At 26.6% G+C, this 25862-nt stretch overlaps 7 protein-coding genes and 1 long non-coding RNA gene across 13 annotated transcripts; 4 read left to right on the top strand and 4 right to left on the bottom strand.

Annotated features, from left to right (window-relative positions):
- Window positions 1-2297: 2297 nt before the first annotated feature.
- Window positions 2298-3900, bottom strand: LOC122529800 (NADH dehydrogenase [ubiquinone] iron-sulfur protein 4, mitochondrial). The gene is made up of 4 exons (XM_043656248.1): window positions 3886-3900; window positions 3645-3767; window positions 2680-3018; window positions 2298-2610 (listed from the first exon to the last, which is right to left on the bottom strand). The coding sequence occupies exons 2-4, from the start codon at window positions 3698-3700 to the stop codon at window positions 2433-2435; spliced, it is 573 nt and encodes a 190-aa protein (XP_043512183.1). The 5' UTR covers window positions 3701-3767; window positions 3886-3900; the 3' UTR covers window positions 2298-2432.
- Window positions 3901-5060: 1160 nt separating this feature from the next.
- Window positions 5061-6901, top strand: LOC122529789 (exosome complex component MTR3-like). Its single transcript, XM_043656234.1, has 4 exons — window positions 5061-5386; window positions 5499-5752; window positions 6356-6502; window positions 6600-6901. Exons 1-4 carry the CDS (start codon window positions 5239-5241, stop codon window positions 6879-6881), a joined length of 831 nt encoding a protein of 276 aa, XP_043512169.1. The 5' UTR covers window positions 5061-5238; the 3' UTR covers window positions 6882-6901.
- On the bottom strand, window positions 6327-8853 carry LOC122529782 (TATA-box-binding protein). Its single transcript, XM_043656224.1, has 6 exons — window positions 8520-8853; window positions 8313-8440; window positions 8013-8256; window positions 7721-7919; window positions 7529-7651; window positions 6327-6497 (listed from the first exon to the last, which is right to left on the bottom strand). The coding sequence occupies exons 1-5, from the start codon at window positions 8808-8810 to the stop codon at window positions 7575-7577; spliced, it is 939 nt and encodes a 312-aa protein (XP_043512159.1). The 5' UTR covers window positions 8811-8853; the 3' UTR covers window positions 6327-6497; window positions 7529-7574.
- Window positions 8854-9585: 732 nt separating this feature from the next.
- LOC122529824 lies at window positions 9586-16393 on the top strand. Its single transcript, XR_006306861.1, has 4 exons — window positions 9586-9814; window positions 11390-11472; window positions 16084-16167; window positions 16307-16393. It is a non-coding gene; the product is annotated as an uncharacterized LOC122529824 (long non-coding RNA).
- LOC122529760 (cilia- and flagella-associated protein 44) lies at window positions 10516-18561 on the bottom strand. Of its 4 annotated transcripts, none has more exons than XM_043656187.1 (26): window positions 18380-18561; window positions 18139-18301; window positions 17902-18041; window positions 17547-17841; window positions 17317-17461; window positions 17039-17226; window positions 16742-16984; window positions 16498-16679; window positions 16299-16437; window positions 15949-16222; window positions 15623-15863; window positions 15281-15551; window positions 15046-15209; window positions 14589-14801; window positions 14396-14502; window positions 14276-14327; window positions 13980-14160; window positions 13722-13907; window positions 13466-13663; window positions 12860-13393; window positions 12595-12767; window positions 12226-12523; window positions 11953-12149; window positions 11676-11893; window positions 11460-11602; window positions 10516-10776 (listed from the first exon to the last, which is right to left on the bottom strand). In XM_043656187.1, the coding sequence occupies exons 1-26, from the start codon at window positions 18559-18561 to the stop codon at window positions 10609-10611; spliced, it is 5295 nt and encodes a 1764-aa protein (XP_043512122.1). In that variant the 3' UTR covers window positions 10516-10608. The 4 variants fall into 4 exon arrangements, with proteins under 4 accessions (XP_043512122.1, XP_043512128.1, XP_043512136.1 ...); XM_043656193.1 differs by having other exon boundaries at window positions 12226-12515; window positions 12596-12767; XM_043656201.1 differs by lacking the exon at window positions 14276-14327 and having other exon boundaries at window positions 14392-14502.
- A 69-nt stretch (window positions 18562-18630) lies between these two features.
- Window positions 18631-20010, top strand: LOC122529806 (AP-2 complex subunit sigma). Its single transcript, XM_043656259.1, has 4 exons — window positions 18631-18847; window positions 18987-19136; window positions 19345-19518; window positions 19833-20010. Exons 1-4 carry the CDS (start codon window positions 18845-18847, stop codon window positions 19932-19934), a joined length of 429 nt encoding a protein of 142 aa, XP_043512194.1. The 5' UTR covers window positions 18631-18844; the 3' UTR covers window positions 19935-20010.
- Window positions 20011-21001: 991 nt separating this feature from the next.
- On the top strand, window positions 21002-24283 carry LOC122530078 (heparin sulfate O-sulfotransferase). Of its 2 annotated transcripts, none has more exons than XM_043656744.1 (7): window positions 21002-21226; window positions 22987-23213; window positions 23286-23371; window positions 23442-23580; window positions 23653-23750; window positions 23841-23998; window positions 24057-24283. In XM_043656744.1, exons 1-7 carry the CDS (start codon window positions 21136-21138, stop codon window positions 24266-24268), a joined length of 1011 nt encoding a protein of 336 aa, XP_043512679.1. In that variant the 5' UTR covers window positions 21002-21135; the 3' UTR covers window positions 24269-24283. The 2 variants fall into 2 exon arrangements, with proteins under 2 accessions (XP_043512679.1, XP_043512670.1); XM_043656735.1 differs by lacking the exon at window positions 21002-21226 and adding an exon at window positions 22330-22868.
- Window positions 24284-24306: 23 nt separating this feature from the next.
- LOC122530085 (N-terminal Xaa-Pro-Lys N-methyltransferase 1) lies at window positions 24307-25650 on the bottom strand. 2 transcript variants are annotated; one of them, XM_043656748.1, is made up of 5 exons: window positions 25492-25650; window positions 25159-25408; window positions 24870-25056; window positions 24699-24807; window positions 24307-24629 (listed from the first exon to the last, which is right to left on the bottom strand). In XM_043656748.1, the coding sequence occupies exons 2-5, from the start codon at window positions 25321-25323 to the stop codon at window positions 24398-24400; spliced, it is 693 nt and encodes a 230-aa protein (XP_043512683.1). In that variant the 5' UTR covers window positions 25324-25408; window positions 25492-25650; the 3' UTR covers window positions 24307-24397. The 2 variants fall into 2 exon arrangements, with proteins under 2 accessions (XP_043512683.1, XP_043512689.1); XM_043656754.1 differs by having other exon boundaries at window positions 25497-25591.
- Between the last annotated feature and the right edge of the window lie 212 nt (window positions 25651-25862).

Here is a 25862-nt window from a genome sequence, read left to right as displayed (position 1 = left end):
AAAGGGAGAGAGGTAGAAAAAAGAGGAAGAAAAAAGTGGGGAGAATCCATTGAAAAAAAAAAAAACATTCATGTAGAGAAAGGAACAACGAATTTTGTAGTAATTAGTTAAATTTTTACCTGTAACCTTATTGGATCATCTTTATTTATATATTTATTTATATATTTATTTATTTATTTATTTATTTATTTATTTAAATTCCCAAAGAAAAGAAAAAAAAAAGAAACACACACACAGAATTTATTGATTCAGATAAGAATAGATTTTTAACGTTTTCAATTTTCCTTTCCACAAATAAACGTTTGCCATTACACGTCACGATCTCTCGTCGACCTATAGTGCCTATTGTTAGAAAACGATTGCGAGTTAATATATATGTATACAAAAAAATATAAACATGTATATTAGATTTTCATATTACAAGCATTCGTATGTGAGAACAGTACGAGTTAAATTTACGTAAATCTCTCGTTAGAACGTACAACGTACGTTACTTTTAGAGTTTAGCATTTAATGCTTAATGCTTGATGAATCTGTTTTTCGCGCGTCGACTATAAGACATATATAGTACGTATGTAATAAGGATCACTGAAAAAAAAAGAAAAAAGGATGTCGATGAATAGAACAGAAAAGAAAGATACAAGTGAAGATAAAAATTAAATATTTCGGAGATAATTCAATTCGAAAAAATATGTGATCTTTGCAAAAAGATCACGTGTTGTAAAGCTATGTATCATGTCAATTAAAGGCATAATTATACTGTATGTTATTCGTAATTGCCGTGTACACACGCAATACATATAGACATTACGTACAATATTATAAATATATCAAAAAAAATAAGAGACTGGACATACACGCGACTATCCCAAAGCTAACGGATAGTAAAATTCCAAAAAATTGTACAATCACGATCGGACATCCTTCAGGAGTCTGAGGTTATTTAGATTATAACTTTTCTGCGCATTTTTCTGCGTATCTGCGTGCTGCGTGTGTGTGTGTGAACAAAATTCGACAAAAAAAAAAACACCTGCTCAAACATACCACATATTTAAAAATACACCGTCAGGATGCACTAACGTAACTATAAATTATTATTGCCTATCAGCTTTTTCCTTTCGATGCCGGGACGTACGATCGATCGTTTAAATTCATCGTTCGTCTCCATTTAGTTTGACATTTCTCACATTTTTTATAAAAAAAAGAGCTAGAAAAAATGCATCAAGGTGACAATATTGTTCACACAGTATCATAAAACAACAACAGGAATGTTCTCTCATTCGGGTGAAAAGAAAAAAGCGTATAGTTAGGAAATAACATTAAACCACAGAGAGATACCCATTAGTACAGGGTTAATGACAATCGAGATCTTGAAGGAAAATTGCTTTTTTCTCTTCTTCCACATTTTATGCAGTTTACTTTAAAAAAAAAAAAAAAAGAAACTTAGCATAACTATTTCGAAATAATCAATATCGTTTAACTCTTACCAGTCAATATTCTATTGTTAATGAATAATAATTTCAATTTATTACGAAATTGAAATCGTCACGCTGTTAGAAACTCACTATAGATAAAAGAAGTAAGTTCGTGTTCTAACATTTGATAATGATAGAAATATAAAACATACAAAAGGAAAGAGAAGGGGAGGGCAGGGGGGAATGAGAAAGTAAATAGGCAAAGCAGGAAATTCTGTACTAATGTTGTAATGACTCGTCAGATACAAAAAGTTTAAAAAAAAAAGAGCAGTAAGACGTTCCTTTAGATCACACTTGTAAATAGTAAAATAATCCTCATTAGTTTGCAAAAGACGACCGTTTTGTCATATAAATTTATAAACGAAGACTCGAGCATTGTTCTTCCATATATATTAGTTCCAGTTAAATTTTTTGTAAATTTTTTCCATTTGTTCGAGAAATTCATTAATAATATTATACTATGCATTTCAATTTCGTATGCTTCTAAATAATATTTGGCAGAAACTTTAATTCATACTTTTGTATTTAAATCAAATTTCTTCTGCAAACTTTTAACATATACAGTATACTTGTACAAATGTACTTTCTCTTAGTAATATCAACAATGCTCGATATAATTTATAAGCGAATACGAGCAAATACTGAATTTTAAAACACAGTCTAATCAAATCTGACATTATAATACAAATGCTAATAATACTAATAAGGAAGAGGTGAATAATAAGAATGTTAACCATGTACGAATGATATTATATAACTATTGCTAAAAAATAAATTGTGAAGTTTATCATTCAAGTCTTTTTTCAAATATTACAATATTACTTTTATATTAATTTGAATTTATTTACATTTAATTTAATTTATTCGTGATCTAAAATTATATACAATAATTAAATGTATATATTGGAACAATACATTGAACTAGAATCATTAGTTTCTAATAAACTTTTATTTTTTTTATTTAGTCGAAACTCTAGTACGCTTGTTCCATGAAAAGTTGATACCGTAACTACGAGGTTTAGGATTGTTAACATTTGGTTTCTGAATATAGTATTTCCATCCCATTTTATTACAATGTGCAATAGCTTCCTCCTTCGAAACAAATCCTACCTGAAGATTAGACAAAGGATCTCCTCTATGGAGAAAAATATGTTGTTAGTTAAAATTTCTATAAATGAAGTTTAACATGTTATGTTGTACTTACGTAGAAGTCCATCCTATAAGAGGATTTTCCCAACGTTCACGCGTATCAAAATCTATTTGCCAGTAATTTATATTATTTGTTCCAGATTGCATAGCATTTTTTGCAGGACAATAAATACGAACTGTGCGAGTCTTTATGTGCTCTTCTGGAATACCCGAACAAATACCAGCTTCTTCATTCTCTCGTACAACAGCTAATGTTTCTTGCCTAGTTTTCTGAGCTACATGAACCTCTTCAGGTACCAAGGCTACTGTGAGTTTTTTGGGCAATACTGCATTAGTTGATACTTGGTCACTATCTTTAATATTTTTACTTGAGTCTGCGAAAAATCTTGTTAATCTGTAAATTAAGTAAAAAAAAAAATTTACTTTGTTTCTCCCAAGATTTTTAATCATAAAAATATATTTGATTGCATATATCTAATTATAAAATTATTAGACTTGCAAAGAAAGTGACACAATTACAAAACAAGATTTATCATTATAAAAATGCTGCAGAAACAGCTCTTCAGCAATTATGAAGATCTTATTCATTGATCTTTCCTTAATTTTGGCTGGTAGAAAGGAATTGTGTTGCTCTTCCTGATTCATGATACTGTGCTATATTCTGTAAACCTCTTATTGGATTTTGTCTTGACTATCACTATAAACAAATCTGTTAATAAGGCAAGAAGCGTATTACTTTGAATTATTTACGTTATTTCTTTAATTAACAAAATAATTTCATTCGAAACTAGTTTCTCGCTTTTCCTAAAAAAACATACTTTCTCGAGTTGTATCACTTTTTCCACAAAGGACAACATAACATTTTTGAATTTTATTATATTATATTATATTATATTATATTATATTATGTTATGTTAAATTATATTATATTTTATTATATTATATTATATTATATTATATTATATTATATTATATTATATTTAAAGAAAGAAAATAAAAGAAGAATATTATATAACTAACCTAAATCTCGTAAAATTATTGCTTGGATTAAATAACGATGATACTCGAAGTGCCATTTTGGACAATGTAGGTTATAATGATGCACAAAAGTTGCCCTGTTATACCACTTTCACTAACTAAAATCTTTTGTTGAGTAGTAAGTTTTTGCGCATGTGTTAACACATAAACAAGAAAGAAAAAATAGCATACGAGAAATATTTACAAATTTCCGAAAATATGTTACGCTATAAAAATACTATACCTAATCTCATTCACTGGAAGATTAATTTTATGAAATTTATTTTTTGTGTATGTATATTAAATTCATTTGACTTTACATTTTCATTTTAGGAGATATGTGAAAGACATACATATAGTTGCAAATGTCAAATTAAAATTGATTGAAATAACTTTGTCAAATATCTAATGTTGGTAATCGACAATACGTGTACCAACATATGTATATTTTTTTGGAAAGCATACTTTTCATTTTACGATTAGATCGTATAGTCAAAGGTTATTCACGATATCATCCAAACAAAATTATTTATTTATGAATGTATAAGAAAATAAAAAAATTGTTATATATATATATATATATATACATAAAATTTATTTAGATACGTTAATGCATATATGGTTAGGTTAGGTTTGAATTAGGTTTAGAGATTTTTTCTAGGTTAGGTCAGAGATTTTTCGACTGCAGTCTGTTTGTTGCGAATGTAACAGTTGAAAATCGCATATAAGAAAACAGGAACACACGTGCGTCTGATGCTTATAAGACATTCCTCCTTATGAAAGCGGACAATCTAACGCAGATTGTATTACATGTTTATTTACATGATAATTGATAAATATCGAATTGATATAAAGGAATCAAAATTGAAAATGATATTTTTTATAGGTATTTTACTCCGATTGAGATATCATCCTATTATAGGTAAATATTATGTCCTAGTAAATATTATATATGTAAATACACATATAATGTTCCGATATATTATATATGTTCCGAATTGTGGACGCAGACTTAACTAGGGACTATCGTAGTAAACATTTACATACATATTTATTTACAAAAGTAAATTTAAAGAAATCACCTTAGGAATCGTCGCTAATTGTAAAAAAAAAAGAATACAAGAGTGCAGAAGTCGATAAAATACAAATAATTGAAAATTTCAAATAAGAAAATTAATAGAAATTCGTATAAAATGTGTATTGATCAAGTTATACCAAAAAATAAAATACCACGTTTTTAAACGTCAATTGTAATCACAATTACAAATTTTGTTGTATTTTTTTTATTAATTACAATTATTAAAATTTCTCACATTTTGCACATCAAAATCTCGATAATTTAATGACGTTCAAATGAAAACATGCCATCACTCCGCAAGCATTAACGTTACTTCGTGAATTTTACCATCTACATATTTCATAATTCCATGTTATGTTTACATGTTACTTGTGTTGCCGACTGAACTAATTATGGATGAAATATTAAACCTCTATTGATTTTACAATATTAAAATGATTTATGTTTAATATTCGGTGCTATTTGTTTTTGTTTTGATTAAAAGTATTTTACAAAAGACAATAATCATTTTATATTGAAATGCCTGTTGATCAAAGACGTATCAATGGTCCAGAAGTATCTGTGCCTTATCACATTTATTCGGATTTCGATAAGAAAAGCGACAAAGAGAAACATGATTTTAGTAAAAGAAGTGACAAACGAACTGACAATGAAATGCGAAAAATATGTAAGATTGTCAATTACATCACAATTTCGAAATTTATTGATAATTAAATTTCAATTTATTGATAATTAAATAACAGAAAAATGTTATTATTTGCCTATCTCTATTTTTACAGTTTTAAAAACAGGAATCGTTAGCCAAGCAAAGGGCTCTGCATACATAGAAATAGGAAATACAAAAGTAGTTTGTTCGGTGTTTGATCCTAGAGAATTATCGAACAAGAATGGCTACTGCATGCAAGGGGAAATTTATTGTGAATTTAAGTTTGCCCCGTTTTCTTGTCAGAAACGGAAAATTCATCAGCAAAACGCCGAAGAAAAACAGTATAGCTTGATTTTACAAAGGGCATTAGAACCAGCTGTTTGTTTGGTAAATATACATATACATACATACATATATATATATTTCTTGGTTTCATTAGTAATTTAACATAAGAAAAGGTACGTGTAAAACATGTTCCATTAGTTAAACAATTAAAAAATTTTATAAATTTATATTATGTACATTAGTATAAATATAAATAAAATATTTTATTAATATAAATAAAAATATTTACATTATATCAATAGAATTACATTCTTTAAAAAATCAAAATTACGATCTTGTTAAAAGCAATTTCAATTTTATATTATATATATATATTTGTTTTCTTAATTATCTATTTTAAATAAAATCATCAAATATATAATGTTTATTATTTAAATTTAGTATTTATAATGATATTATATATTATATATTAAATATATGTTAAAAATATATTAAAATATATTTTATATATTATTATTATACATTATATTATCTAAGTATAATAATATATAATATATAATAATATATATATTATTATATTATTATATATCACACTCATTTCTGAGTATGATAATTTACGTTTACTATTAAAAGTAAATAACATAAATGTGCTATATATAAGATGATAAAATAAATATAAGATTACAAATATATGTATTGTTTCAGCATGAATTTCCCAATTTTCAAGTGGATGTATATGTAATGGTCTTGGATAATGCTGGTTCTTCATTAGCTGCTGCAATTATGGCTGCCAGTACCGCTTTGGCTAATGCGGGCGTTCCTATGTTTGGTTTAGTTACAGCTTCAACTATAGTAAGTGATGTCATAAAAAAAAAACTAAGATTACAAATATCTTGTTTCATTATTTTGTTAGCATTTAATCGTTTTATCAATTTCAACAAAAATATAGGGTATATATGGTAATCATTACTTAATGGATCCTACGGATACAGAAGAAGGAATATGTAATACACAACCAGATAATGAAGATGATTTTAATCATGGGATAATTACATTGGCTAGTCTTCCGCAACATAATCAAATATCTGAAGTATTTCTAATTGGTAGTATCGACACAAACACTATTAATCAAGCAACAGAAATATTAACAGCAGCTAACAAAGATATTTGTCCTGTACTTCAGCAATGTTTAGTAAAAACTATTATGAAACTACATAACGAAAAAAAGTAATAAAATATTTAATCAAGAAACGATTTTTTGTTGCATTTAAATATATATTTCTATAATGGAAAAATTATATAATTCTTATCTTGCACTTAAATACCTAATCAATATTACAATGTATCAAAACGCCATCTAATTTTTGCAGAGATACAAATAGTTTTAAGGATGAGGATAATCTTACAAACATAGAAATTCTCTTCAATATTATTTGTATATAATAAAACATTAACTATTTCTATTTAAGAATACAGATTAAATTTAATGCATCAAATAAAATAAAATTTGTTTTAAATCAATATATATCATATAATTTTCCAAATTAACAACTACCTCTCGATTAAGGCACTATATTATCGAGAAGATATATTATTTTCTAATTGGTCGGTAATTTTTTAGATTATTTTATGAGAATAAATTTTTAAGATTCTACCTTTAAATGTTATTTAATGTTATTTAATAAAGTTTTGATTAAATTAAATATATAACTTCTTTAATAATTATTTTAACAAAAATATTTCTCAATTCATTTACTTTAACTGTATATTTCATTGTATATTTAATTTTTAAGAAAATTTTTTAACATCATAGAAATACATACAAAAAGTATATTTCACTAGTTTTTAAGATAAAAACCTTAGTTTTTAAAATCTTACCTCTTTATTCGTGTAATTCATAACTTTATCTTAAAAAAAAATAAATTCATTGCTTTTTAAAACTCTTTAAAATGGGATAGATATTATCAAATGCTTCGTAGATCTCCTGCCTAACTTTTGCTCCTAAATGATAATTTATAAAATTAATCACCAAATATGTACAAAATTTATAAATGTACAATAATTACTAACCTGTTAGAACTACTTTTCCTGAAACAAATATGAGTAAAACGATTCTAGGCTTAACCATACGATATATTAATCCAGGAAAGAGTTCTGGCTCATATGAAGAGAACTGCCCATGTGTAAGTACTAATCCTTCCAGTCTAATTGGAAATTTTACATCACAACTGCCTACCATATTTTGTATTTTGAAGTCGAGAAATTTTGCCTTTATCCAAAATAAATTAAATTGATAATATTCAAATAAAAGTAAACAATATATTAGAAAATATTTAAAATATATTAGAAAATATTTACTAACAGGAAAGCCAAGTTTTTGAATAATTCTGGCATACTTTCTTGCAGCCAATCGAGAATCTTCTTCACTTTTTGCTCCAGTGCAAACCATTTTTCCACTACTAAATATTAAAGCAGTAGTTCTAGGTTCCCTTATCCTCATGATAACTGCAGCAAATCTTTTTGGATTATATTCTGCATTCCTGGCATGGAGAGCTATTTTCTTTAAATCTAACTTGCAGTTTAGATTAACTGTAGAGACAATATTCCTGTAATATGAATAGAATATACATATTTCTCATTGTAAATTAATTTTTTTACTTACTGAAGTTGTGGTAATATTCCTGGATCTGCAGAAGCTGGTGTCATAGGTGTCATAGGACCAGGAGTAGATGGTCCTATGGATGGAGGAGCTATATTAGTATTTTGTACTAATGGAGACATCATATTTTGCTACAAATAACACATTTTTTAAAAAAATAATATTACATGTAGTATTTAATAAATTTGAAATGATCATATTTAATCGTACTGGTGTTTGCGGTTGCATAAGACTTTGTGGAGTTGCAAAAGAGGGTGGTGTTGCATACGCATGCATAGTTTTTTGCGGCGTTCCAATCATAAGCATTCCACTTTGCATATTTGGACTCATAGTGTGTAATTGTTGCAATTGATATTGTTGTGACTGTTGTTGTTGCTGTGATTGTTGTTGTTGCTGCTGTTGTAATGCATTAGGCAAAATTTGCTGATCCTCCTCTGGTTGATGTAAAGGAGTACCTATACTTGGTATACTAAACCCAGGACTAGGCAACATTTGATCCATTTTCTTTCTTTTTTCTTTATTTCTTCCGTTTCTTCCTTTTTTTCTTTTTTAATTTGAGGAATGCACTAATAAATATTTTAAAAGTACTTTAAAAAAATTTTGAAATACAAACAAGCAAATTTATAAACAAACAAATAATTGTTGAAGATTTATAAACTTGCAATACATTTCTATAATGCCCATTTTTAAAAAAAACTTTAAATTGTTAGTATTATCTATAGGTTATGTTCTTTAACAAATGACACCTTGAATCTCTGTTTCTATATTTATTGAAACGTGCGTAATATATGCACTCTTTATGCAAATGTAAATTTAAATTTTTATTAAATTTTTCTTTTTATTTTTATTTTTATTTTCTTATTCATTAACTTATTTTTGTTTGTTTACAACTATTTAGTTTAAAATTTACCACAGACTTATGAATGTTAAGATAAGTTTGAATTTTTCTTGTGTCATTAATAATACGTTGATTAGAGCAATCAAAAACATGATAATATATAAAAAATTTTCATTATGCGTTTTTGTAATGGAATTATTAAGTACATGAATGAAATAAAAATTAGTAAAGTTTATAATAAAATAAATTATAAAATATATTATGGCAACCACTCATGTAAATAAGAGCTTCTACCATGGACGAGGTATAGGAAGACGTAATACAATACATTTTTGTGTCCCTTATCATTTTCATGTCACGTCCTACCATACCGATTTAGGTACGTTTTGCATAATAACATTATTGACAGAAATTTAATAAAACAATTTAGATTGCTAATTCTATTACCGAAATTTATTTATTCAATTGAATGTGATGAAATTTCAATTAATAAAAAAATGTTATAACTTGAAACAATGGTTGATAGAAATTTACTATACATTTGATTGTTTACGTCAATTTAAAAGTATTAGAAAAAATTAATTGAAATGTGATATTTTTAGTAACACCGTATGTAATTAGATGCGAACCAGACATAACATTTATTTCAATATGTAGATTTCAATATGTAAGTCTGAATAAATCATCTTACTTACATAGTTTCTCTTAACCTGCAAATATGATTTTGTGACACGTAGTAGAATGATATAGTCTCATGTTTGAAAATTTAACATAGAAAATTTCAAATATCATGTTTTTGACTCGTTCGCTATTTGATCAAGATTTCGGTCGTTTTACTCATAGTTTTCTGATTCACTGTTCTTTAAATATATGTAGAATGCATTTTCAATACAAAAAAGCCAGTGATTTTTCAATATGTCGATATTGCAAAACATGTGACATAAAATTCCATAAAATATCATGTCTTTCTTATACCTCCTTTGTGATTTTACTAACTGAGTGACGCTGTGAATTTTATAATGTGAAGATGTCAAATTTAGAAAAGCTGAACGGAAGATAAGAAAATTGAGGAAAAAAAAATAAAATGAAGAAACCACAAATATTGTTTATACGTGCAGTGTTAAAAATACATATTTAGCTAAATTTTATTCTTTAATTAAAGTTGGTATTTACACAATTATGGTAATCGGTATTTATTGATATTATATAATATAAATAATCATATTATTATTACATTATAAAAATAACCATAATATAATATATATTTTTAGACCATAATATTAATATAATTTATACGAATGTTATGTAACTCAATAAATATAAAGTATAATTTTATCATAAGTTGATAAAAATGAATTTTGTTAAAAATTTATCAATTGAAGAAACTTTATTTTTAAGAATGCTAACGATTATATATAAATAGTATAGTTACAATTAACTAGTATCATCACTAGTACATCTTTATGATGCATTTTGATTTAAACAAATCTCGGGTAATTTTTTTGATCCAGTTTTAAGGCTTTCTATGTCATATTGCAACATATGTTTCTGCTGTATTTGATTATAAAGGATATTTTCAAGCGCAACTATGTCAGCTTTATGCTCATGTTCTATTTGTAACATATTCTCCTGTGAGAAGAAATCAATTATGCAAATTAAAAATTTTAATTAAATAGTATGTTAACTTATACTAACTTTACAGAAAAACTTAAAACAGCCAAATTGCTGAGACTTGATCTACACATGAAAAAAAAGAAAACTATGTTGTATAAAATTTGTCAGAAAATGTCTCATTACAGAGTTATAAACAATATTATAAACAAATATTATATATATGAAATAGATAGTTATGTATTTTTCTTTGCTATTTGATTTTTATTTTTGGAATAATTTAAAACAAGAGATTTATTCAACAGAAATAATTTCACATGGAGAACTAGAGAATTAAGAATATAACTTTGTTAAAACTCAGCAAAATTCTCAGGAATTTAATTAACTAATTAATAACGTTACTAATCTTATTATTCACCGACATCAAGCTCAATGTTATTAAAAATTACTTTTTATTGCATTATTATAGTTAATAATACAAAATTGTAAGCACGTGAAAAAAAGACATATACTTAACGACCCTGTCTGTATTGCTACTTACATATTTCATGTATATAATATTTGTTCATAACGCTGTAACAAAGCATTTGGTGTCAAATTTTGTATAATATTTTTTTTTTCTTATGTGCAGATTAAACCTTTGCAATTTGGCCATCTCGGAATATTCTGTACATCCATAGATTTAACAAAATTCTTTTTACTTCTGAAATTAAGGTTTGTTCCAAAATTTTCCTGAGCTTGAACTTTTCTTTCTCTAATATTGTCAGAAAACTTAATTTCTCAGTGTTATTTCGAATTAAATTTTCTAAAATAATCAATTTTTCATTACAACTTCGTTTTGCATCTGAAAAATTTAGATAAAATTGTTTATTAAGTTCTTATCAAGATAATTTTATAAAGTCAAAAATTTTTGTTACTTTCTATGTCTTTGGTAAAGTCTTTCATAATTTTGTTTACATCAGTTTTAGTATCATAAATTAGTCTTTGTAAAATAATCTCATAAAGGTTAATCAAAGATAATTTATGACCAAATTTTTGTATCATCTTTTCTTTGATGTATTCCTTCAGTTTTTTATTTTGAGTTTCCATATATTTCAAATCCATTTTTATTCGTTTTAGATGTGTCTCATTTTTTCTATAAAGAACCATAAATATATTTCTTTCATAGAAATTATTTTATTTTTTATATCATACTTGCGTGTTTCTTCTAAGTTGTGTGTTTCATCTTGTAATTCTCCGACTCTGGCATACAAATTTGTTAATTCTTTTTTGTTAAAAACTATACAATTTTGAATGTTCTCTGTACTTCCAGAATCTAATATGTGCTGTAACTGATGAAGTTTCAATATGACTGTTACATTAACTTCATTTAATTTTTTTTGTTTATTCAACTGTGAAAAATAAAATATTTTTTATATTTATTAGTTTTGTAAATTATTATACGTGTAATATAATGATGTTAAATACCATAAAATTTTGCAATTCTTCCTCATTATTCTTTAAAGTACTTTCAATAACTCTTAAGTACTTGGTATCGGTATCTAATTCTTTCTGCAATAATTCTATTTCTTTTTGTTCTTCTTTGATTTGAAATTCACATGTATATCGTTTTTCTCTCATAGAAAATGCCATTTCATATAATTGTGTATCACAGCCAGGTGGACATATATTCTCATCAAATGGAATATACTCAGCTTCAGTATCTGTTGTTTTATCTGTTTCATCAGAAGTTGTTTCTGTTGATTGCGAGACTGTATCTAAAAATTATAATTGAAATCAGTTTTACTGAAAAATTCGTTTAAAAATTAGAAAGCTGAAAATTAAGAAAATTTAATACCATTTTGTTTCTTTATTGCTGTATATTTTTTTTTAAATACTTTTTGAAGAAAAATTTGAAATTTACTATCACTGATAGCTTTTGTAAATTCAGCAGCAATATCTTTAATTTTTATATGTAATTTTTTAATTTGTTCTTCTCGTGCAACAATATTAATATTTGTAGCTTGCATCTATTAAAATTATAAATATTATATTAATGTATCTTTAATAAATAATTGTTTAATGTATAAACGGTTATTATTTTTGTTATAAGAATAATAACCTTTGACCTCACTGAAATACACTCATTTGATTTGTCAGTAACTTTCTCTTCAAGTGCATGTTCCATTGTTTCGGATTCTTGCAGAATGATAAATTCTTCATATAAAGTTAGCAAATTCAAATTTATATACGTACTTTGATATATTACGTCTAATCTATGTTCTTCTAATTCATCTAATTCGTTTTCCAATTTTTTGTATTCAGCATCGATATATCGTAAAATACAATCTTGTTCGTATATCTTTCGCCACATTCGGGAACGTTTCATTTCACGTTCCCAAGTAGTTTGAACGGAGTCACTTACATTAAGATTCCGAATTATATCACTTGCAGATAAATGATCTTTTAGTTTAATTTTTGAAGGAACAAGAGATATATAGAGATTTTCTTGTTCTTTGTGAAAAATTGTTCTATCATCACAATACAATACTTCATATTCTAGATCGGAATGATCTGTAAATTGATCTATAACTAATGATTGTCTCTGGCGTTTTACTTGCTGCATCTTTTCTGATATAGATATATATTTCTCAAGCTGCAACGGCATTATTATGGGAAACAATTTTTCATAAATATAATTACAAGTAATTATTAATTATAAATATACCTCAAGATTATGTTCAGGAAATTCAATATCAAGATTCAGTTTTGGTGGATGCGGTAAAGGTTTTATATTTTTTAATGGGATTTCTGTGTGAATTCTTTTAAGAACTTCTATCAACTTGATAACTTCTTTCTGTAATTTTTGTTTCTTCAATGCAATTGTTTTTAATTTTGTATTAAAATTCTTTCGCAAATGGTGAAGCTATAAAAAGTAATTATGTTAAAAATTATTGCGATGTTAAATCTCTTATGAATTGTACCTTCTTTCTACAATCTATAAGTTGTTTATATTTTATAGCTGCAGTCTCTTTTTTTCTTGTTAAGCTAAAATCTGCATTCATTTTCAAATCATATTCACCAATAGCTAGTTTTGCCTTTTCAAGAAAAATTGCATCTTTGAAACGACTTTTAACCAAATCTGGCTTTTTTTCATGTAGTTTCTGCCACTATATATGTAATATATTTTTGAATGATACATATTTTTATTATAATTTTTATTTTATTTTAATTTAACTTACTTTTTTTTGCCGTTCAATCATTCTTGTCTTTTTCTCCTTATACTTTGACAACATTTGATTGATTTGTATTTTTAATCCAGATGATACATCAGTGAAATCTATATCCAAAAATGCTTCAAAATATTGTATTTCTGATACTTCTGGTTCATGTTTTTCTTCTTCAATTTGTTTCTCTATTATTCTATAATTTAAAAATAAAATTACAAAATGTTTTTAAATAATTTGTATTATTAAGAATTACATTACTAAAAATTACAAATAATTTATACAAATATTATAAATAATAAAGAACATACAAAGTTGGTTTTTCCCATAATACATTATCCACTTTTTGCTGCAATTCCATTTCTTGTAAAATAATTTAAAGTTAAAATATATAATATAAATTTACATAGTAAAAAAATAAAAATACCTGCCTATTTTCAGCGGCTTATCTTGCTGCTTCATCAATTCGATCGATTTTAAAATGCTCTCAGTATCTAATTGTAATTCTTTTAGAGAATACACTGCTCTAATCTCATTTCTATTTTCAAATTTTAATAAGCATTCTTGTAATTTTAGTAAGTATAATATAATAAACACAATTAAAATTAAAAAGACAATACTTACAATATACCATGAACTGCAAAAGGTACACAAGTAATGGGTGTAACAAAATGATCCATAAGCTTTTGTAATTCTAATTTACTTTTTTCTACTTCAAATTCCAACTTTTGTTGTGTTAAAGTTGTATGTATATTCAGCTGCTGTTTTAAATCTTCTACTATTCTGGGATCCAGCTCGAACTGTGGTATTTGTTGTGAATGCAGGAGATATTTATTCCTTAATTAACAAAAAAAAATTAACAATAAATTTTAACAATAATAAAAATAGTAATAAATAAATGATCTCAAAAAACATATTAGATCCAAAACTCAATAAACTGCAAATTAATCATATATATATAATCAATCATTACATCATGACAAAGACTAAAATATTAAAATAACAATAATGATGATTGTAATTATGATAGTAAAAATAATAATACAAACTAAAATAAGAATTTTTTATTCGTTGTTTTTACCTTGTAGTAATTTTAACAAATTCTTCTGTTAAATCACGTATGATTTCAAGAATTTGTTTCTTTTTCTCTTCTGCAACTGCAAAAATTCTATCTTGTTCTATTTTAGTAATTACCTCTTCTAAATTTGGATAATCAGCATCTTCAATATCTTCAACACTTTTAGGCTAATCGTAAATTTAATAACTATAAATATTATAGTTTAAATTGAAAAATATTTAGAAAAAGATTAACTTACTATAAACAAAGAATCTTCTAATTTTGGTACTTCGTGTTCTTCAAGCGATGTATCGTCATTAATTTTGAAAGCAAATATATTTCCATCATGACCACATGTTAATAATATTTTTTTATTATAACTTAATAAAATATTAGAGATATGTCCATTATAATAATCATGTGTTTGTAAAATCCAAAAATCTGAAAAATCTAATGGATCTTTTTCTTTTAATTTAATAACATAAAGCTGTCCATATTGTGTTCCCAAATATAAATATTTCTTATTTTCCCTAAAAAAAAAACTCGTAAATTTTTAATTTTACATATTTTACTTTTGCAAAACGTTTTAAAATATTCATACTGAATAAAAAAATTATGTATTTCTATATCTTTTGCATGCTCGATTATTCTACTCCTAATGGGTTTATTATGTTTCAGTTTTCCAGATAATGGGCGTGGGTATTCATAAACATATCCTGCATCAAAACCAGCCATGAATAACCATATGTTTCCATTAATACTGTATTGTGCTATTAAAACTTTATTTGGAATTTCTGAAATATAAATTTCTGGGAGAATCACTTCTTTTTCATTAAGTTCTCCTGAAAGAATAAATACACGAAAATAATCAACGTATAATTTAAATTAAATTACATAACTAATATATAATTTGAAATAAATAATTACCTAGGAAAGTTTCTTCATCAATTACAATATGAGGATTCTCGGCAATTAATTTTTCCATTTCTTTTCTCCTTTCTTTGAGTCTTTCTTCTTTTTCTTCTTCGTATTTCTTTTTTATAGCCTCTCTTTCTATTACAGATTTTACTGACTCAAACTTAAATGATGCTGATCTACATTTAACTAATTCATAAGAAGTTGTTGTGTATTCCTGAGGTGTCGTAGGTAATTTTATTTCCACACAATCTCCTTTTAAACATCCAATTAATAAAGTTGCTTCCTATTTATATAGAGTTATAATTATTATCTTTACTGTCTTTTCTATACTTATTACTGTATTTAATAATTGTACTTACTTCTTCAGGATTCCATGCCATGCAAGTAATAGATGATGGAATTTTCACATAGCCAATAGGTATAATTGTAGGATAATTATTAATAGTATGAATATTAAATACAAAAATAGTAGCATCATCGCTACCTGTTACTAGCAAACTAAAAAATAAATTATAATAAAGTCAGTTACAGTAATTATTTCGTTCACATAATACTTACCTGCAAGCTGCATTTAAAGACATTACAGTAATTGGCATTGAATGTGGTTTCAAAACTTGAATTAGTTTTGTACTATCTTTTTTTATATTATATGCAGTATTTGACATTTGTATTATTACTGTAATCATTCTAACAATGCCATTTTCAAAAGCGCACACAAGTGTTGAACCCGTTTTTTCAATCTAAACATTTCTATAAAATAATATTTGTATAAATCGTTTAAAAATAAAAAGAAATAATTTACCTTACATGGGAGCCAAATCACTTGTCTACTAGTGTCATAAAATTTGTGAATTAGACTTAATTCTTTTTCTATATAATTATAAATATGTAAATTGCCATTTTTATCAAGTGTTGCTACAAAGGGTCCCCAATCTGCTATATCCATATCAACAACAGGACCAGCATGACACGTAAAAACTTTTTGTTGCACATGTTCTTTTTTACTAGTACAAAGATCAAGTAGCCACACTCCCCCGTTTCCATCCTATTAAATACTTTTCTCAATATTGAAATTATTTTCCAAGTATAAAATACTTACTTGAGCATACCACATGGTTTTTTCAGAATTTGGTTCCTGTTTCTGTATACTCATAAGCATTGCATTCTCATTTTCTTCCGCAATTTGAAATTCATAAATTGGTTGAATTTCAAGAAATTGTTCGTCATCGGAAAGATCGGCATGATCTATAGTTTCATAAAACCAAAATCGTATCCATCCATCAGATCCTATGCTATCATAGATCATAATATAATTTATTATACATTTTCTTTTTCTTTCTTTTTTCATTTTTAATTACATAAATTTTTTTCTATTACCAATTGACATAAGCTCTCCATTAATATATTCAAATTGTGTAATGTAACCAACATGTGCTGTTTCTCTATTTTTTCTACATGCTTCCAGTTTAATTAAACTTTCATCCCATAAAAGTATATTACCCCACTCACAACCTGAGACTACCTACAAAAATTTTTTCAACGTTTCAAAGTATGCAATAACTTGAAACTCTATAAATTTATTATATAATTGATTTTTGTTTTCTTACAGTCTCGTCTGGCATAGGATGAATTGCTATAATATCAGAGATTTCAGTATTTCCAAATTTACCAATTTCACCTTTAAGCTTCAATCCAGTAAAGGTTTTGGACATTTTCCAAAATTTAATATGTCCTACCCCACTAGATGTTAATTGACCAGGAATATATTTTGAAAAAGTAACATTGTATACATCTTGAACATGGGATTTACATTGCAAAATAATGTTCGATTCTTTCCAATTCCAAAGAGAAATATAATAATCAGGTTCGCCACCTTGTGATACCAATAATAATCCATCTGGACTATAATTTACAAAAATATAATTTTATATCTTTTCTATTTAAACATAGACTCACACGTACCTATACGATAAGTGAAAGTAACGTTTAGTTGTTCCTCCTTTTAAAACAGTTATACACTCCATATTTGGCCAATTAAAAATACTTATTACAGGATTCTCTCCATTTGTTCCAACAGCAATATGTTTGAAGGCAGAATTTTTCTAAAAAATAAGATACAATGTTACAATATTATAAAAAATTTTTTAAATTTAGATTTTTCCTACTATATAAATTAAAAAAAAATATATATATATTTACTGATATGTGCCCAATACCGGTACCCGCAGAACCTATTTTAAACCACATTCTGTTTTCTTCTACATTGAAAAACTGAATTAAATTGCCAGCAGCAAAAGCGATAGTATTTGTATCAACTACACAAAGGTTAAAATACTTTCGGCAATTATATCCATAAGAATAACTAATCGACATTGAGAAATATGATATGTAAGAAAAGACCTAACAAAAAAAAAAAATAATTATTTTTTATTAAGGATACAAAAATTCTAAAATATTTTCAGATATACTTCCATGTTCTGGTTTTCTACCCATAAATGTATATTCTTCGTTTGATCTTTCTTCTTTATTCATCTCCAAATCTTCTTTTCGTTCATAATCTAATTCTGCGTTCTTTTTTAGATCCTTGTTGTTTTCAAATTCAAATTTACCACCATCGGCCATCTTGTTTTTGGATCCAAGTAGAAAGAGCTATTACAGAACATGCATTTTCCCAAAAAAGTTCAATTACATGTTATTTTAATTAAAATCTTGTTAGAGATAGATTGAAGTAGCCATTGAAATATCTGAATTATCTTGTTAAATCGTTGAATGTTCATACGATTTAATTCGTGATTTGATGACAGGGGCGGTAACAAATGTCGCTCGATCTCACGTATTCTTGTTGATCGTTGGTTGTCAAGTTCAGCAATTGTAGCATTGATTAATATATAAAGACAGATTAATCATGGCAAGTAATTACTGAATATATTAAATATTTGTCTTTACTGCCGTATTAGTAAAGAATATTATTTCTGTTACTTTTACAAAATTATTTACCAAAATTATTCAGAACGAATTCTAAAAAAAAATTGTAAAACAATGTACAGATTCGTTTCATCCTGATTCAAAACAGAGCTGGAAAAACGAGATTAGCAAAGTGGTACATGAATTTTGATGATGACGAGAAACAAAAGCTAATAGAGGAGGTACACGCAGTGGTGACTGTACGAGATGCTAAACATACTAATTTTGTCGAGGTAAATTTTATATTACATTTTTGTAAATATTTATTTACAAAATATTATAATATTAATATTAAATATTTTAGTACATAATAAAATATAAACTTCAGAAGAAAATAAAATTTAATATTTTATTTTGTAAATAATATAATATCTTGTAATATAAATAAATACGTAAATTAATTAATTGTAATATCATTACAATATATTTTTTGTGTTTTAGTTTCGTAACTTCAAGATTGTATATAGAAGATATGCTGGCTTATACTTTTGTATTTGTGTCGATGTCAACGATAACAATCTCTGTTACCTAGAAGCAATACATAATTTTGTTGAAGTACTAAATGAATATTTCCACAATGTATGTGAATTGGATCTTGTATTTAATTTTTATAAGGTAATTTTTAATATATCTAAATATATATGAGTTGTTTATTTTGAAAGTTGTCTAAATCACTCTGTTTTTAAGGATTTACATTTCGAGATATTTAAGGATTTACATTTTAATGTGTCTAGAAAAATTAATACTAAAAAACTTTTGAGAAAATCTGCTCATATTTGTTATCTTAGATTTTTTCTCAGTATAAATAATTTCACACAAACGTTAACGAATTGCCATTTTTGTGGCTTAAGCCACATTCATTTGCATATAAACAGCTCATACTTGTATACATTTGAATAATGTAATTTCATTTCTTTAATTTATTACAGGTGTATACAGTTGTAGATGAAATGTTTCTAGCAGGTGAAATAAGGGAAACTAGTCAAACAAAAGTACTGAAACAGCTGCTGATGTTAAATTCATTGGAATAAATTTATTTAATGTTATTTAATTCTATTGAAGATATTGTAAAAGATGTAAAAAGTGAAATACATTGTGTGTAACAAACTCTGTCGATTAATTTTCATTGCTTTTTATAAAATATACATAATAATATTTTGTAAGAATGTTTTGGAATATTTTGGATATTTTTGGAATTTGAATTTTGTATTTATATAAATTAATATTTTGTTTTTTAATGTCTCTGTTTTGCATATTAATATTTTTTGTATTTGGAAATGGAATTTTGCATTTGTATTGGAACGTTTGAATACTTTGGAAAAAAGATGTCTTAGCGAAAAAGTTTAAGATTTTATACAGGGTGTTTCACAAAAACCAAGCCACCTGAACATCTTTATTAGTGATGGTATGAAAATCGTTCCTGGCGTAATTTAAACTGATTGAAGGGACAAATTGGATGGAACAACTATTTTTTTAAAAATATCATTTTTTAATGTTTTATTCAAGGTCATTGACATTTTTTATCTAAGAAACGTATTTTTTTTATTCCATCACGTAGTTCATGGAAAAAATACATTCAGATATGTTTATGATATGATTTTTGACTTCAAAATTTTTTAATTAATATGAAACTCATATTGAGCGAGATTCAAGATTAGGATAACAACAGAAATGATCTTTACTTATTGCAGTATAAAATTCGTTTACTATTGTGTCAACAATTTTTTCACTGTTAGTTCTCTCAGTGTATCGATAAGATGACTTATAATGAGTTATTCACAGCAGGAAAAGATTAAAATGATTTACATTTATGGCTAACAAGCTTGCCAATGTCTAAGAGAAGCTGTTCGAATTTATCAAAAAAGCTTTCCATGTCTTTGTTCATTGCGTTCTACATATGCAAATATCATTAAAACATTTTGTGAAACTGGTTGTGTTGACAGAAATTAATGTGCAAAACTGTTATCCATAAAACGAATCAAAGAAACGTCATTACTAAAGTCCATGAAAATCCACAATGCATATAATTTAAACTAATTTGCACGTGAAACCAATGTTAGTGTTTCAAGCGTATTCCAGATACTACAAATACTTCAAAAATTTCATCTTTTCCACTTATTTGTTTATCAAGTCCTTGATGCAAGAGACTTCGAAAACGTTTAAATTTTTGTCAGTGGAGCATACATCAGTATGAAAATGATGAAATATTTTTCATAAAAATATTATTTACCAATGAAGCATCCTTTACAAATCACGATCAATCTGAGAAATATGCATTATTGGTTGGAAGAGACCATGGACTCTAAATATTTGGTGCAGAATTATAAGTAATAGAATAATTGGATCTTACTCACGTAAACTAGACAATATTACACTAAATTTTTGAAAGACGAAATTAGGAAGTTTATTAGAATTTCGCTCAACATAAGTTTCACATTAATTTAAAAATTTTTAAGTCCAAGGTCATTTGAAGGTCATACCATAAACATATCTGAATGTATTTTTTCATGAACTACGTGATGAAATAAAAAAAATACACGTTTCTTACATAAAAAATGACCTTGAATAAAACATTAGAAGATGATATTTTTAAAAAAATACTTCTTCCATCCAATTCGTCTTTTCAATCAGTTCAAGTTATATTAGGAACGATTTTCGTACTATCACTAATAAAGAAAATATTCAGGTGGCCTAGTTTTCGTGAACCACCCTCTATATAACGATTGTTACTGTCACATGTAGTAATGAATTTTATTATATGATACATTTTGTTCAATGATAAATTTTAAATGAACTTGAAAAAGGTAAATACTTTGAAAAATTATAGTAAGAATATATTGCAAAATATTTCAAAGCATATGTTACTACTTGTTCTAAATAAATTGAAAGATAGATATAGAATAAAAAGATATAAAAATGCATACAAGTATTATAATTTTATCAATATATCTGATATTTCAAAGCAAATGAAAATATATAAATTTCAGAATTTGAAATCTATGTTAGAATTATACATAGAATTATAAATCTGTTAGAATTATACATACTCCAATCATGGAAGTGCTATGTGTGGTGTTCATAAAACAAATAATTGACAACATTAAATGTAATTGATTTTTATGTCATCGTTATTCTCAAATATACCACTTTTATATGTTAACAAAATTATATTAAAAATTGACGTTTTAAATAAATATTTGGTATCATTAGAAACAGTTAAGAACAAAGAATTACTATGCACTGTAATGTGAAGTAACAAAATTCATATTTTAAAAATTCATATACATATTTTATTTTTTATTGTCAATATTTTATTTTATATAATTTGTTCCTACATTTTATTTAAAACATAACCAGATAATGTTATATTTCCAATATTAATATTTAAATATTAATATAATCAAATAATGTTTTGGGAAATAGCTATTTTGTTGTTACAATATTCGTCTGGTGTAATTGAAATTTGATATGCGATTAATCGATGATTTCGATTATCGACTTGAGTAGTAGAAGAGAACTTCATTGATGTGGGCAAATCGGCCTCGTGAAGATGAAATATCAGTCATACACGCTTATTTTTAATGAGATATTCGATTAATGTTAACAGCAACAATATTGTTCCCATGATGCATAATTATCTTTTTTTACGTTGTCAATTAACAAAAATGAACGGTGGTTTTATAGAATAAATATTGTTCGATGAAATATCGTGAATGAAATTAGTCGTATCTGTGCGATTTTATCAATATTTACAAGTTGAAAGTGGTACAAGTAATATAAAACTTATGAAGTGTGTTTTTTTTTTTATTCGTATGAAAGAGAGTAATTGAAAACTTAATAACAAAGAAAAATAATGATACATAGAAGCTTTTTGTTGCAATGGATTTTGGTGGTGATATTCACAGTCACTATCATTTATTTAAAGATGAAACTAAATTTCCTGGAGGACCACTACAAAGTATTGCGTAGGCGTTACAATAGTCAATTAATCTTATTAATTTGTAACAGCAAACGTTTCATCCTTTTAATATTTCGTTCTGTTAAAGGTGATGGAATAACATAGGTATCCTATCGTACTTCCAGACAATGCCATCACACAAGAACAAAACAATGTTCAAACTGGGAATGAAGTTAGCGAGCATTCTTACAAATCAGCTTTCGATGATCTTATCATTATCTACAACAGAGTACCGAAAACAGCATCAACCAGCTTTGTAGGTTTGGTCTACGATCTGTGCAAACACAATAAATACCATGTTTTACATATTAATGTCTCTAATAACATGCACACTCTTACACTTCCAAATCAGGTAATATTATATCGTTTTTAATTTGTTATTGTTTGGTAATTGGTTTCTAATATACTTTGAACAAAAATATAGATTCAATTTGCGAATAATATAACTGTTTGGAATGCAAAAAAGCCAGCGTTTTATCACGGTCATGTTGCATTTTTGAACTTCGAGAAGTAAGTATATGGAAACATTCATTGTAAAATGCATCTGTTTCATTTTTTTATAATTATGCCTATGCTTTAGATTTGGTGTAAAACAAACGCCATTGTACATAAATATCTTACGTAAACCTTTAGATAGATTTGTTTCTTATTACTACTTTTTGAGATATGGAGACAATTTTAGGCCACATTTAATTAGAAAGAAGCATGGAGACACTAAGGTTTGTATTCATATTTATATTATAATTTATATTTGTTATGTTAATTACATTTAATTGTGTATATTTCTGTAGACTTTTGATGAGTGTATCGATGCTGGTCAACCAGACTGTGACCCTGATAATATGTGGTTACAAATACCATTTTTATGTGGTCATGACCCTGCATGTTGGTAAGATTATTACATTTATAGTTGTAATAATAAATGTAAATTACAGTTATTACATTTAAATAATATGAATAAATAAATATTATTTAACAGGGAAATTGGAAATAGTTGGGCACTGGAAGAAGCAAAAAGAAATTTACAAAAACATTATCTACTTGTAGGAGTGACGGAAGAATTAACAGAATTTATAGAAATTTTACAAATTGTACTTCCACGTTTTTTCAAAGGAGCCTATAATTCTTTCTTGCATAGTAAGAGAAAATAAAATCGTAATTGCTGATTTCTTACTAACGAATTATAAAATTCCAGATAACAAATCACATTTACGTCAAACTACCCAAAAAATTAATCCACGGCCAGAAACAATAGACAAAATACAAAAATCTGTCGTTTGGAAAATGGAAAATGAACTTTATAATTTTGCTTTGACGCATTTCCATGCTGTGAAAAAGCGACTTATAAATGCTTCTCCTCAAGATGTGAATCAACGATTTATGTATGAAAAAATACGTCCAAAATAAATTTACTTTTTTTAACCTGGCATGCTTTGTCAGAATGATTTTTGTATAAAACAAACGTTAAATTTATTTACTAGCGTTAAATACGCGGAAATAATTTACTCAATTTCGTATTAATCTCTACGATGGTCTTCAAAGTTTGTCATCAGTGGATCTTAATGCAAACATATAAACCGGATACAACCCACGTGGAAATTTATGCTGTTGCTGCTCCTTTATGCAACTCAAATTGGATTCCTGAAATATACGATAAAATTCAGAAAGAGGTCGCGTTACTGATGAATCCTGTGTGTCGATCTCCAGATTCTCAGAACTTGTTACATTCTCCTTAATTACTATTACACCATTAGATTTCAAGCCAGTCCTGTAAAAATTTCATTCCATAACTGAAAGCAATTTACACCATTTTATCAGGATCAGTAGAAATACTTACGAGCATTTTTTTAGAAATTCTATCAAATCATCATGCTTTAAATGACCCAAAACCCATTGGCACCAAATGACGTCGTACTTCTTGGTAGCGAAGCAAAAATTTTGTAGTCCTTGAAACGTGATTTAATCAATTAAATGTCTTGTATTTTGTATAAACTGACAGGGATATTACCAATGGGATAATAGTTGCAAATTCTTGTCGAATAACTTTTCAAACATGTTCTAGCTACTTCTAAAAACTTTAAATTCTGCTCCACTAAATCAACATGTTTGAAATGATTTAACAATAAATTCTTAGTTATCCTTCCTATGCCTGCTCCGCAATCTAATGCGAACGTTCTCGATGGTGGATTTTTTAACTGAAACAAAACGAACTCAACTATTGTAACATTAAAAAAAATAAACACGAATGAAAAGTACTGTCAAATACCAAAAGATCAATCGTCATTAATCGTACATACTTCGAATAAACTTCTCAAGAATTGTGTAGAACCTTTTATGTCAATTTGAGAAATGAATCCAAAACCACCAAGCATCCCATCTATTGTAGGTGGAACACATTCCCAATATTTTGCAGCGTCTGTATAAAATTCCTGTTCCTCGACTCTACCTTCTTCTTTTTCCATCTTTGATGATTACGAAAAACGCGTCTTGCATTTATTCAAGTCAAAACAATTTTACTTCTATCTGTACGTCTGTTGTAATTTGACTCTGTAAAATAAAGTCTCAAGTCACGTGTTTGAAGAAGTCAATGAAAAACACGTGTCGAATTGTTCGTAAAACTTAAATCGTACATTACGTTTTCGATGAAAGCTATATCGGACAATGCTCAACGACGAGTGGTAAGCTGTTATTTTAGCAAAACTTATAAATTTTCACTGTCGATACAACTGTCATGTAAAATTGTACATTTCGTCGTCGATGATTTAACAAAATTATCGATCTATCGATCGCAACGAGCATCGACGTATCACCCGTTTCACACGGTCGATATGACAACGATACATCGATACATCACAGTATACAAAAAAGAACTTTTCCACAATTTAAAGGTAAATTTGCAAGAGATAAAAAATTATGCAGGGAAAAGTGAAAATCTACTCGCGACGCGAACGTTTGTACGCGAAATCTCGGATTACGGGCCACGTTGCGCAGAGTTGAGACA

Source organism: Frieseomelitta varia, unplaced genomic scaffold (genome assembly GCF_011392965.1).
Source record: "Frieseomelitta varia isolate USP_RPSP 00005682 unplaced genomic scaffold, Fvar_1.2 scaffold_131, whole genome shotgun sequence".
Classification (NCBI taxonomy): domain Eukaryota; kingdom Metazoa; phylum Arthropoda; class Insecta; order Hymenoptera; family Apidae; genus Frieseomelitta; species Frieseomelitta varia.
This window is presented reverse-complemented; position numbering and strand designations above follow the sequence as displayed.

Excerpts from the sequence above, each read along its gene's own strand:
- LOC122529800 (XM_043656248.1), bottom strand. The coding sequence starts at position 3,700 with ATGGCACTTCGAGTATCATCGTTATTTAATCCAAGCAATAATTTTACG. Across the intron at positions 3,019-3,644 it reads AATAATTTTACGAGATTTAG|ATTAACAAGATTTTTCGCAG; the intron begins GTTAGTTATATA and ends CTTAATTTACAG. Across the intron at positions 2,611-2,679 it reads CTTATAGGATGGACTTCTAC|AGGAGATCCTTTGTCTAATC; the intron begins GTAAGTACAACA and ends TTTTCTCCATAG.
- LOC122529789 (XM_043656234.1), top strand. The coding sequence starts at position 5,239 with ATGCCTGTTGATCAAAGACGTATCAATGGTCCAGAAGTATCTGTGCCT. Across the intron at positions 5,753-6,355 it reads TAGAACCAGCTGTTTGTTTG|CATGAATTTCCCAATTTTCA; the intron begins GTAAATATACAT and ends GTATTGTTTCAG. Across the intron at positions 6,503-6,599 it reads TAGTTACAGCTTCAACTATA|GGTATATATGGTAATCATTA; the intron begins GTAAGTGATGTC and ends ACAAAAATATAG.
- LOC122529782 (XM_043656224.1), bottom strand. The coding sequence starts at position 8,810 with ATGGATCAAATGTTGCCTAGTCCTGGGTTTAGTATACCAAGTATAGGT. Across the intron at positions 7,920-8,012 it reads TTCAAAAACTTGGCTTTCCT|GCAAAATTTCTCGACTTCAA; the intron begins GTTAGTAAATAT and ends TTTTGGATAAAG. Across the intron at positions 7,652-7,720 it reads AGGAAAAGTAGTTCTAACAG|GAGCAAAAGTTAGGCAGGAG; the intron begins GTTAGTAATTAT and ends ATTATCATTTAG.
- LOC122529760 (XM_043656187.1), bottom strand. The coding sequence starts at position 18,561 with ATGGCCGATGGTGGTAAATTTGAATTTGAAAACAACAAGGATCTAAAA. Across the intron at positions 13,394-13,465 it reads TTCCTGAACATAATCTTGAG|CTTGAGAAATATATATCTAT; the intron begins GTATATTTATAA and ends ATGCCGTTGCAG. Across the intron at positions 12,768-12,859 it reads GTATTTCAGTGAGGTCAAAG|ATGCAAGCTACAAATATTAA; the intron begins GTTATTATTCTT and ends TAATTTTAATAG.
- LOC122529806 (XM_043656259.1), top strand. Across the intron at positions 19,137-19,344 it reads AACATACTAATTTTGTCGAG|TTTCGTAACTTCAAGATTGT; the intron begins GTAAATTTTATA and ends TTTGTGTTTTAG. Across the intron at positions 19,519-19,832 it reads TTGTATTTAATTTTTATAAG|GTGTATACAGTTGTAGATGA; the intron begins GTAATTTTTAAT and ends AATTTATTACAG.
- LOC122530078 (XM_043656735.1), top strand. The coding sequence starts at position 22,757 with ATGATACATAGAAGCTTTTTGTTGCAATGGATTTTGGTGGTGATATTC. Across the intron at positions 22,869-22,986 it reads GGACCACTACAAAGTATTGC|ACAATGCCATCACACAAGAA; the intron begins GTAGGCGTTACA and ends TCGTACTTCCAG. Across the intron at positions 23,751-23,840 it reads GGTCATGACCCTGCATGTTG|GGAAATTGGAAATAGTTGGG; the intron begins GTAAGATTATTA and ends ATTATTTAACAG.
- LOC122530085 (XM_043656748.1), bottom strand. The coding sequence starts at position 25,323 with ATGGAAAAAGAAGAAGGTAGAGTCGAGGAACAGGAATTTTATACAGAC. Across the intron at positions 25,057-25,158 it reads TCTTGAGAAGTTTATTCGAA|TTAAAAAATCCACCATCGAG; the intron begins GTATGTACGATT and ends GTTTTGTTTCAG. Across the intron at positions 24,630-24,698 it reads GAATTTCTAAAAAAATGCTC|GACTGGCTTGAAATCTAATG; the intron begins GTAAGTATTTCT and ends AAATTTTTACAG.